At 54.6% G+C, this 12022-nt stretch overlaps 1 protein-coding gene across 12 annotated transcripts in view; it reads left to right on the forward strand.

The window, feature by feature from the left end:
* The window catches only part of SAMD11 (sterile alpha motif domain containing 11), a 324237-nt gene that overhangs the window by 293935 nt on the left and 18280 nt on the right, over window positions 1-12022 (forward strand). For all 12 annotated transcript variants that reach the window (XM_075906866.1, XM_075906863.1, XM_075906862.1 and 9 more), the window contains 3 exons: window positions 5239-5354; window positions 5916-5994; window positions 7369-8069. In XM_075906866.1, the coding sequence (XP_075762981.1) occupies window positions 5239-5354; window positions 5916-5994; window positions 7369-8069 (896 nt within the window). The remainder of the gene's footprint in view (window positions 1-5238; window positions 5355-5915; window positions 5995-7368; window positions 8070-12022) is intronic.

A 12022-nucleotide genomic window follows, 5' to 3' on the forward strand; every position in this document is an offset into this window, starting at 1 on the left:
AATCTGTGGCCGGGTATTAAAACTGCCTGCTGCAAACCAGCCAAAAGCTGTGTGCCAATTGCCCATTACCTCAGGTTTAAACTGTCTCTTCCTATCAAAAGCAAAGCAGAATAAAGTGGTGTTCCTGTGCATTTGCTCCCCTCCCTCTTTAAATTTATTTCCATGCCTTGCCGGTTTCAATCTGCGTTTCCTGACCCTCTCCGTTCACCAGTCTCAGCTCTTGCAAGCCTGCAGCTCTGGATTTGGGAGGACGAGATGGGGTTAATATGAAATGCTTGGTTTTAACAGTATAATGTGTAACCCCATAATGACTTTAAATATTGATTATTTGAAGGCCATTAGCGCTTATTGTTAAAGAAAAGTCAATACTTTTTAAGCCTTGTGAACCATTTGTCTCCTGTTAAAGGACATATCAAATTTAGCAGCATGCAGTGCAAATCCCCTAATACCCACACAAGCCTCCAGCTGGCATGTATGCATTTAAAAAAAAAAGGGAGAAAGATGCATGCAGAAGTGTTCTCTGCAAAACAAGGATGGGGCTTAACAAGTGTAATTGGGTTCGGGCTCTCAGGGGACAGGGCTGGTACTCTGCTTTCTTAGTCCTTGCTCCAATGGGAGTTTTACCTGGGTAAAGGCTGAGCAGGGGGTCTCAGGATTTGGCCCAACTTTTTTGTTTTTAAATTGCATGTTTCGAATGGAGCACTGTGTGAAGGAGGCCTTGGCTATTGGTTGGGCTATGGACTCTCGCACCCCGAGTGACTGGTTTAATATAATTCACTATGATCCGGCCTGTTTAGAAATAGCTGATGAATCTCTGTCTAGGACTAGTGTGCAGGTTTCCATAACTTGAGCCCTGCGTGGATACAAAATTTGTATTCACATCTGTATCTGCAAAAATGAGCCACAGATATCTGCCTCAACCTCTGCAGATGCAGATACCCAGCTATATAAAGTAAATATCCATGTATTTGCAGGGCTCTATCCATAACCCCAAATCTGCCCATACAGTTGGGTGTTAATTTCCCTGCTTGCCACCGCTCTTAGCTAGTGATCTTTCATCCTTGCCAGTGGCCCTCCGGGGCAGGGTTGGAGCATAGGGCTTATGGGAGCTTGCGGTGCCATGCTGCCTGTTCGTGAGTACAGAGAGGGTTAAGTTAGGACTAAAGCAGGATTCCTGTTCATAGCGGTACAGGTTGAAACTCTCTAATCCGCCTCTCTAATCTGACAGTGTCCGTGGTCCGGCATGATTTGAGTTTGCCACATGTCCACTTAGCATGAGTGTGGTCAAGTTTCCTGTGGTCCCATAAAGTTTGTTTACAGCCCCTAGTCCTGGCTCTTAGTATTCTGTGCTGTTATTTAGCTCTAATATACCCCTAAATGTCTTCTAAGAGCCTAGTTAGCAGTAGAAGGGTTAGTAATCTTGCTAGACAATATTGACCTCCCTTGGTCCAGCAAATTCACTGATTGTGCGGCCTGCACCCAGGGCTGATGTGTGTCCCCATCTCCTGGCCAGATGCCCCCTCCTGTGTTTATAAAAGGCAGGGAGGCCGCGCAATAGTTAAAAGCTACTTGATTTCCTAAATTGCTTCTTATAAAACGAACAGCACGTCTGCCAGGCTCGTCTCCCCATGATTACGGCTAATTACGATCGAACCGACACCTCCTAGCCCCTGTCATGCCGCTTTAATTGTCCGTTATTCATCTGCAGGCTGTCCGGGGTGGCAAAGCACTTGGCAGCCCAGCGACCGAGGCCTCAGCTAATTGTGAGGCCTCAGGGATTAGGGCCGGTGATTACACACTTCATGGTGTAATTACATAAGCATCGCTTGGCTGCTGCCCCAGCGCTGAGCCGAAGGTCACGCGCTGCGTTACCTGAGATTAATTGGAGCTGCCACTGAAGCGCGAGGCGCTGGCGGAGCGGTTATACGATTAGCATTAACATTTCAACAGCGACGGATCGATCTGTGGCTCTCCTCCAGACACAGCGAGCTGTGCAATTAGTTTAGAGGAGAGCCGCGGGGGGTGGGGGGGAGCGACAGACAGAAAAGGGGAGGTGGGGGAAGGGCAAGAGAGACTCAGACAAAAAGAGCTAGAGGAGAAAAGGAAGAGACAGACAGGGAGGCAAAGACAGATGGGAACGGGTGGGGGCAGGGCAGTCTGATTCAGGGAAATATTTCATTCCATCCACTGTTTTGGAGCTGCGTGCGTGTCGTGGCGTTGGTGCTGATGAATGGAGAGCGAGCGAGCCCTTTCAGGGAGATCTAGGGCGAGGTGGAGGAGACGTCCCCCCTTCCCCTGCTCTTGGAACAGGTTCGGAAATCTGGCATTGCACAAAAAATGATCAGCAGCTCCATCTGTGTGAACCAGAGTGATCGTTCATCCACAGCAGTACGGGCGCAGGGTGGGGGGCCGGAAGACCCCCCGCTCAAAACACACACACACACTTTGTATGTTGTGCTGTCACACACACACGCTTCGCCTGCCCCCCATCCTCCCCGAAGCAGTTTTTGCGGGAAGATGCTGTAAAATGAAAATAAACAGCCCAGCGCCTGACTCGCCTCTCGATGCCCCGGTGAAGGTAATAATGTTCTAAGTGGCCATCAAAGGGAATTAAGAGACGTGCAGCCGGAAACCAGAGACTTGCTTGCAGGCAGATTTGACTAATGGAAAAGACCTTGGCTCCTGTTTGCTTCCTGCGTCTTCCTTTTTACCCTTTTCTCCAAGCGGGTTTTACCTGGCCTGCTCTCCGGTTGTGTCTCCCTCCCCTTTGCCCTGCCTTCCATTTCGGGTACCATTAGCTCACGTCAAGGCTAATGTCAGTGAGCTGGATTGTCACCCTGCATTATGGTCAGGCCTGGGACCCCACCACGGCACTGCCATGTAGCCAGCAGTGCCCCCCCGCCTTCCAACCCCCTCTCCTTCTCTGCCAATCCTCTTCAAGACCCGCCTGCAGTGAGCCCAAAGCGCCTGGCCCCGACCTACAGCGCGACTCCAGCCCCCACAGCTATACAATGCCTTGTCGCCTGTCACAGCGTCACATGTGCTGCGGTGAAAGACAAGTGCTTGAGTGAGGCTGTCATGTGCACCCCTTTCCCAGCTAACTCCCAGCCTGCACCCCCAAGGAGCCAATGCTCTCAGCGTGGGAGGGTGGGAAGCCAGTGGCGTTGGTTTCATTCCCCTGTGTTTTATCCCCTCCGGTGTCGTCTTCAAGTTTTGCAAACAAAAGAGTGAAATTCAGCCGAACACCTGCCGCATGGATAGCCTCCCAGGTCTCCATTCGCCCCGGGGTTCAGTTCTGGGAACAAGATGGCAGTGGGGGTACGGGTAACGTAGGAGCTGATGCTGGGCGCCGTCGTGTCCACTTCCTCCCCACTTCTGACACCCGAATCCTGGGAGCGGCTGTGACCTCTTGACCGAACTTCCCTCCACGTTAGGGCCAATGAGACTATGTCTGCAGCTGGCAAAGGCGCTTGGCACCGTGTGGGCAGAAGGCTCATGTCCAGTGTACCCGCTAATCTTTTCCAGCCACGTGCGGATTTTTTCCATCTACGTGTGGAATAATTTTACGTGCACCGAGGCATGTGCAAATGTGCACCACCAGTAGAAACACAAACCTAGCTGGGGGCGCTCCACTAATAAACCAGGTGGCATTGGAAATATTCATGTCCTGTCTGAGACTGGGGCAGCTGTTGCTGGTGTCTCCTCAGCAGGAAAGGAATGGGGATGTTAACAAGTGTGTATTTGTATAAATGTGTAAACACACGGGGGCAGGTGGGACCCAGTGTTCGCGCCTGCCCTCGACATGCTGCTGCCTCTGTGGAAGGCAGCGGAGGAGGGGAAGAGGTGGCTCCATGGGAGCCAGCACGTGTGGAGAGCTGGCTTAAAAGCTGGTTCTCTGCACCTGCTGCTGCTGTGCTGCTTCCGCCTGCCCTCCCCTCCTCCTCCTGCTGCTACCTCTGATACAGAGGCAGCAGCACAGAAAAGGGGCAGGGAGGAGAGTCAGCTCATAGGGACCCAGTATGCACAGGGAGCTAGCTTGAAAACTGGCTCCCCGCATGTACCGGCTCCCACCTTCCCCCTCGCCCCCCTGCTGCCTCTGGGAGGCAGTGGGTGGGGGGCAGGAAGCTCTGTGGTAGGGGGCTTAAAAGTTGGCTCCCCACTGGCACCTGCTCCTGCCTTCCCCCGACTCTGCTACAGACCGGGGGAGGGGTGCATGTAACCTTTAGGATTAACCAATGAGCCACGGCTTATCAGTTACACGTTCGCATCCTTAGAAAGGAATGGGCAGCTCCTGGCCTGTCCCTCAGCCACTCTGCTTTGTTTCAGTTCATGAAATGTGTTTTCCGGCGCTCTGTGGCCATTGCAAAGCAGGAATCTCTGTGGAGCCGGAACAGCAGGCCATCTGGGGTGGCAGGGAAACCTGCCGTCCCTGGGAATATCAGAAGCTTTGGGAGGAGCCAGGCAGGGGGAATAGCAGAGCCAACTGACTGTAAAAGGGCAGCATGTTCACACCCATGTGCTGGTGTGAGCACCCGGGGCCAGCCAGCAGGAGTCTTGCAGAGAGCGCCTTTGTCTCAGGGCAAGCACGATTTCTGAGCCATCTGGAGAGCGTTTCCCCTTGGTCACTCGCAGCAAGTGTGGGCCTGCTGCTCGGCTACATCTTTCTCCAGGGGGATGTGTGTCTGATCTCTCTGCCCTTAACTCGGGCACAGCTCCTGCTGGTTCTGGGGAGTTTTGTGGTGGTTGGAACTGAGCAGGGACCGTGGGCCACAGCCTGTTCTGCAGTGCAATGTCCTGGAGGGTTTTACAAACCAGACGGACGCAGCTTCTGGGTCATACAAACAGGGGAGTGGGTGCAGAGGCGTGGGTGAGAGAGAGAGACAGACAGACAGACTGTAGAGAAGAGACTGAGAAGGGCGACTGTGCATGAGACCACAAGTGCATTTAGGGGGTTTCAGGCAGCTGAGCAATGAGGATTCGGGTTCTTGTGGTATCAGTCTGCCGGCAGACGAGCCTGTATCCATCTTATTCCGAAAGAGGCTGAGCTAGAGTCCGACCTTTCATGGCAGGTGTGTTTATAAAGGTGTGCGCCAGCTGTGCGTAGCGCTACACCAGAGAACGTGCAGTCCAGCATGCGGGGGCACCTGCTGAGACATCGGTCTCCTTGCTCAGCTCCCACGGCCATCAGCACGGTGCACTTCTTCATCTCTACATCGAAATCTCTTCCATTTTCCGCAGGGATATGTCCCACCCGCCGCCTCTGCTGTCACCCCAGAGCGCCCCCCACATCACGCTAGGGCCTCACTTGAGACCTCCCTTCCTGGGGGTGCCTTCAGCTTTGTGCCAGACACCAGGTGAGTGCCCGGGTGACAGGCTACACACAGGTTTGAAGAGAGGGCCGCGTGGTAGCTCATTGCTGCTGCCCTGCCCGTGGCTCGGAATGTGCCTCCTGTGGCCATTCTGCTCCCCTGGGCCAGGTAGAGGGGAGCAGGCAGTGCCGTTTTCCTGGCCCCGTTGGTGTGCCTCGCCCCACAGCAGTGCTGTCAGAGAGCAGACGGGCAGCCTCACGGGGGAACGGCCTGGCTCTTGCAGCCTGGTGCGGAGAAGGGCGGATATCTGTGTCTATTGCACTGTTCAGCCTGACGGAGGCGGAGCGGCAGGAATGGAGTCAGCCCCGGGGGTGCATTACAGGAACCCCCTTTGGCATTGCTCGGGGCTGGTGAGGCGCAGGAAATCACACCTGTGCTGCGTGCTGGGATTGCAGCCAGCCCTGTGCCCCCAGCATGGGGAGGGATCTTTTGGCGGGAGCGGTGCCAGGGCCCTTCGCTGCACTGCTGGCCCCCGTTGCTGGCTTTGCAGAGCGAGCGGGCTGCCGTGTATCACCCTGCACATGTCCTGCATCTCCCTGCCCACAGGTTACGGGTTTCTCCAGCCGGCACAAGCAGAGATGTTTGCACGGCAGCAGGAGATGCTGCGGAAACAGAACCTTGCCAGGTATGGAGTTGGCCCCCAAAGGAGCCCTTTTCCTTGGGGCTAGATTTCCTTCCCCTTCTTGCCTTTTTCCTGGCTCCTGCTGCAACCTGGGTGCTATCGGGGAAGCCCTCCCTCTACAGGGTCAGTGCAGTGAAGGCAGCAACAGGGCAAACTTGCCCCATGCAGAGTGCGCCTCGTTTAGCCCGCATGCCCATGCAGTCCCTGACTGCTCTGCTGGATTTTCTGATCGGAGTCCCTGGGACATGGCCTGAGACCACCAGACTTATTACTAAGGCCCTACCAAATTCATGGTCTTTTGGTCAATTTCAGAGGCTTTTTAAAATGGGAAATGTCATTATTTCAGCTATTGAAATGGCTGGCATGGTAGGATGCGGACACCTTCATTTCTGCACTGCTGCCTTTGGAGCTGGGCCCTTAGTTAGCAGGCACCACGCTGGCCACCCAGCTCTGAAAGCAGCAGCACAGAAGTAACGGAGACGTGGGTATGGTGTTACCACCCTGACTTCTGCCCTGCTGCTGGTAGGGTGCTGCCTTCAGCGCTGGGCACCCGGCCAACATTAAAATCACCGCTCTCCAGATGCCCGGCTCTGAAGGCAGTGTAGAAATAAAGGTAACAATACTGTGACCCTCCTACAGTAACGTGATCCTGCTGCAACTTCCTTTCGGGTCAGGACTCCCAGTCTGAGAAACGCTGGTCTCCTGCATGAAATCTGTGTAGTACGGTACAGGGTAAAAGCGCACAAAAGGCCAGATTTAATGGGAGGACACCAAATTTCACAGTCCGTGATGCGTTTTGCATGGCTGCGAGTTTGGTAGGGCCGTTAGTCTTCCGACGAGAAGGAGGTGAGAGTTTTCAGTTCTGCCTGCTGGCTTTGAACCCATGATGCAGGGGTGAAAGGCTCGGAAGCCCATCACCAGCATCCCTTAATCAGCCAGCCTAGCTGCTAGGAGCACGCTAATGAGCCCAGATCGCACAGGGGAGGACGGGGTGGGTGAACTGTAAAGCAGAGGTGGGGAATCTTTTTTGTGTTGGGAGCTGCTGACCCATAGAAAAGTCAGTCGGGGGCCGCACACAAGTAAGAAGAAAAACAAAACCAAGCCCTCACTGACATGGCCTCCGCCTGAGAAGGAGAAAGACTCTCCCCACGTTCCTCTCACACACCAGAGCCTAGGGGGGGCCCAGGCTAGTAGATTTTGTGTGCTCCAGCCCTGTGGGAGGATGGCAGGAGGCTGGAGCATCACCGCGGGCTCCCCAGTGCTGGGGGAGAGCCCCTAGCCTCAGGGGCTGGATCTGTCCGTGGAGCCTTAGGTTCCCCACCCTGTAATACTGAGTTGACCTCCTAAGACCCTGCTGATTTTTCTCTCCCTGTTTAGGCTTGAGATGTCGGCCGAGATCATCCGCCAGAAGGAGCTGGAGAATCTCCATCGGCAGAGGCTACTGGCCGGCGACCCGCTGAGCCTGCACCCAGGGCTACCGCAGGACCACCCAGCCTTGCGGAACGTGCACGAGATCCCCGAGGGGCACCCCCTGCGGGAGGAGCTCTCACGGAGGAACGCCATGCTGGTGCTCCGGCACAACAACACGCCGCTGCTGTCGCTCAACCACGGCGTCCCCAGCGCCACCCCGCCCAAGGAGCAGAGCCGGAGAGGGAGCCGGAAATCCGCGCACCACCGGGCGGAGCCGTCCGGTGCGAATGAGGCCAAGGAGTCCGCGGAGCCCCGGGCCCGGGACGGCGCGCCCGACTGCAACGACGAGGAGATGAAAGACTCGGAGAGCGATGCCGAAGTGAGTGACGAAAAGCCGGAGAGCCTGAAAGCGGAGAGCAGCAGCTCAGCCAGTGAACTCAAAGAGTGCAAAGAGACAAGCAAGGTCTACGAGGGGGCCAAGGAGCTGAGCGAAGTGGCATCTGGCCAGAACGCCCCCTGCAGCTCCTCCAGCACTGAGTCACCCAGCCACATGCTCGGCCCAGGCATCAACAAAAATGAGGTGAAATACCTCCCTCCGGCCTCCATCCCACCACCTCAGCCGCTGCCCTTTGGATTCCCGTATACAATGAGCCCCTATTTCCACGCAGGTAGGTGAGAGCCTCGTAGCTATGGAGGGGGCCGGTGTGGGATGGGGTCGTGGCCGAGTATCGATTTTATAGTATGTTAAGAATGGGGCTGCTATTCGGTTCGCCTTATTCACGGTGCATCCGTCTCTGTGGGCTTCGAGCATCTAGAGTTAAAACAACAACAAAAATGAATGTCAAGGGCCCAGCTCGAAACAAAGTAATTCAGAGGCCATGAAGAGATCGCTAATGAATCCAGAGATGGTACCAGGCTGTGGGGAGCCACAAATACATCAGAAGGGGAATGGGCAAACACTAGACCCAAGTAGAAACGGCCCTTGGATGGCGCAGTATTTAGGAAGAACATGAGAATGGCCATACCGGGTCAGACCAAATATCCTGTATTCCGACAGTGGACAATGCCAGTTGCTCCACAGGGAATGAACAGTACAGTGATCCATAAGTGATCCACCGCCTATTGCTCATTCCCAGCTTCTGGCAAACAGAAGCTAGAGTCACCATCCCTGCCCATCCTGGCTAATAGCCATTGAGGAACCTATCCTCCATGAATTTATTTAGCTCTTTTTTTGAACCCTGTGAAAATCCTGGCCTTCACAACATCCTCTGGCAAGGAGTTCCACAGGTTGTGTACCGCGTAAAGAAATACTTCCTTTGGTTGGTTTTAAACCTGCTTCCTGTTAATTTCATTTGCTGACCCCCTAGTTCTTGTGTTATGAGGAGGCGTAAATAACACTTCCTTATTTACTTTCTCCACATCAGTCCTGATTTTATAGACCTCGATCATCCCCCCCCCCCTTAGTTGTCTCTTTTCCAAGCTGAAAAGTCCCAATTTTATTAATCCCTCCTCGTATAGAAGCTGTCCCAGACCCCTAATCATTTTTGTCCTTTTCTGAACCTTTTCTGCTTCCAATCACAATAAGATTCACATCTAAATGTTTCTGAAGACGAATTCTTGCCCCCTTGGGTATGTAAGTGTGCTTGGCTGGAAGTGGCTGTGTGCTGAGCAGTTGATGCTGAGACGTTGGGCTGAGTATCGGCAAACCTAATGAGACAGTGGTGGGAAAAATGCCATGCTGTGTTGGGGGCTGGATGCATAAGCATGACACCCTCACAAAGCAGAGGGAACAGTCTACGCGGAATTGGCTGGACCTTATTTGGAAACCTCCGTTCAAGACAGACATTGATAAATTGGAAGGGGTTCCAGGGAAGGGCAGCAAAGATGATTAAGGGGATGGAGGGATTGACCTGTGAAGGGAAAAGGCTGGGAGAATTAAATATGTATACCTGGGCTACAAGACAACTGGGCCTGTGGAGAGGCAGGATCCAGTAGCCAGGGCCGGCTAAAGAGTTTGCGGGGTCCAAGGCCACATGGCTCCCAGTCAGGGCAGCGAGTGAGTGGCCAGGTGGGCGGGCCTGGGAGCTGGGTCCTGAATGCGCAGGGCCCAAGGCCACGGTCTCACTTGCCTTGCCCAAAGGCCAGGCCTGCCCGTAGCCCCCTTTGTGTTGGAAAGAGGGGCAAGGGCTGCCTGGGGCGCTTCCAGGAGACGTGCCCAAATGTATCCAGACAGAGATGAAGAAGGGAAAGCTTGTTAGGGTGGGCAGCTGAAAACTAGACTCGGGACAATCCCTCAAGGTGCTGCATAGCCCGTTGCTCGAGTTACTGCTAGACATGCTGCTCAGGAATGCACTGCAGGGAGCAGCCGTCTCCAGGGAGTTTGTGGGACCAGGCGAGGCCAATGCCGGCCCTTCTGCTGCCGACCTCCAAGCTCTCCCCGGCTGCTGGGCTTCCCAGCTGGCTGCCAGCCCCTGCTCCCAAGCTCCCCTGGGCTCTTAGTTGCCGGCCCTCCTGCCACTAGACTCCCAGCTGCTGGGGCTCTCTGGTCCAGGAACAGTTGCTGGACCAGAAAAGAGTTTCAACCTGATTTTCCATAGTTTGACAAGATATGGGGCTGGGGCTAATTGACCTGGGGTCCCTGGGGCATCTGCGGATGCCAGGCAGCGTACCCTCCTGCATGTGGCCCCAGCCCTTTGGGACAGAGATTCAGGAGGTCCACAGACCTATCACTATTCCACCTCCCTGGCCATCGCTTGCTCACAAAGTCATATGTTGTCACCTGAGTGTGTTCCCATGGCAACCTCCGTATACCGTAGAGAAATCTCTGGTGTTTTATTAACTTTAAGCTTCGGCAAGGGGCCTTGGTGGAGCGGGGGCTGTTGATTTGCCCCCAGCTCTGTGCAGACAGAAGAAGCAGGTCAGGACAGAGAGGAGGGGGATGTGTGCAGGGATGGGGGATGTATTAATACTCAGGTCGTCACCCAGCCAAGAGGCACTGGAGTGGCTGACCCCACCAGCTGTATTCCTCCACCAGGAACAGCAGCTAGAAACCGCCACTCCTCGGTGGTTATTACCATGTGCCCATCTGACCCCTCTTCTGGCAGAGGTGAACTCTTGCCCCTGTGACCTTCCGCTGCCTTTCCGAAGGAGGGGGCTGGTGGTTTGGAATCCAACCAGCCTGCCCCCCAGCAGCAAGGTTTAAGGAAAGCAACGGGGCCACACACGTGAAATAGAGCAGTCACTGAGGTGACCGCCAGCCCGCAGGAAAGCATGGTCCCTGCAAGGCTCTTACAATGGGCTATGCATCCTGCAGCATGCGGAGGGAGGTGAGCACCGCCCAGGAACACCACCAGCTCACTGGTGCAACATACAGATCTGTGAGTAAAGGCTGTCCCAGCATGAGGTGGGACTTAAACTCGGAATCCCAGCCTGCCCAGGTTGCTGGCTTCCTGCTAGCTTACCAGGAGCCATCGAGAGACGCATATTCTAATTCCTTAGCTGGACCATTAGCAGGAGCTAGATGCTGTGTCCTGGGAGAGAGGGAGCAGGGCTGGGCTCCTCCTTTATAAATGAGGGTATGTCTACACTACCCTCCTAGTTCGAACTAGCGGGGTAATGTAGGCATACCGCACTTGCAAATGAAACCCGGGATTTGAATTTCCCGGGCTTCATTTGCATAAGCGGGGAGCCGCCATTTTTAAAACCCCGCTCGTTCGAACCCCATGCAGCGCGTCTACACGGGGCACGAACTAGGTAGTTCGAACTAGGCTTCCTAGTTCGAACTACCGTTACTCCTCATTCCACGAGGAGTAACGGTAGTTCGAACTAGGAAGCCTAGTTCGAACTACCTAGTTCGTGCCCCGTGTAGCCGTGCTGCATGGGGTTCGAACGAGCGGGGTTTTAAAAATGGCGGCACCCCGCTTATGCAAATGAAGCCCGGGAAATTCAAATCCCGGGCTTCATTTGGAAGTGCGGTATGCCTACATTACCCCGCTAGTTCGAACTAGGAGGGTAGTGTAGACATACCCTGAATGAACCGGGCAGGAGCAGTGCAGCTGCACACAAGACGTGGGCCATTCCGAGCCACCTTCCAGCAGAAGAAGGACAGTTTGTGGGTGACGGTAAAGTGGCCAGCATGATAAACACCCCTCCTGCCTCCAAGAGATGAGGCATCCTCCTGGGTGCCTTCTCCTGGCAGGCGGTTAAAAAGGGAAACGCGATTCTGTGTCCCTGGCCACCCCATCTGCCTGGCAGAGCAGGGTGCAGATTGCATGGGGGGAGGCCATCCCTCTCAAACTCTCGGAAACTAGAATATGCCCGTTGTGGTTATTACTTATAATCAGGGCTGTGCTTAAACTGACCCGTCGTCTTTCTCGGTCCCCTCTGGTTTCAAGGACCATCGCATCGTGTTTCATTGCAGGAGGCCTGTCTTGCTGTAGGCTAGCACCCCATGTATTACTGCGAAAGTTGTGACTTGCATTGATAGCTCAGCAGAGATCAGGACCCGGTTGTGGTAGGCCAGGCATGGGCAGTAAGATGGTGGTGGTTCACCCGTGTCAGCCTCTGGTGGCCTGCTGCCACTGTATTTACCTGAGCCTCTGCAGGTACGGGCGATGGCAGC

The sequence above is a fragment of the Pelodiscus sinensis genome, chromosome 23 (assembly GCF_049634645.1).
Source record: "Pelodiscus sinensis isolate JC-2024 chromosome 23, ASM4963464v1, whole genome shotgun sequence".
Lineage (NCBI taxonomy): Eukaryota > Metazoa > Chordata > Testudines > Trionychidae > Pelodiscus > Pelodiscus sinensis.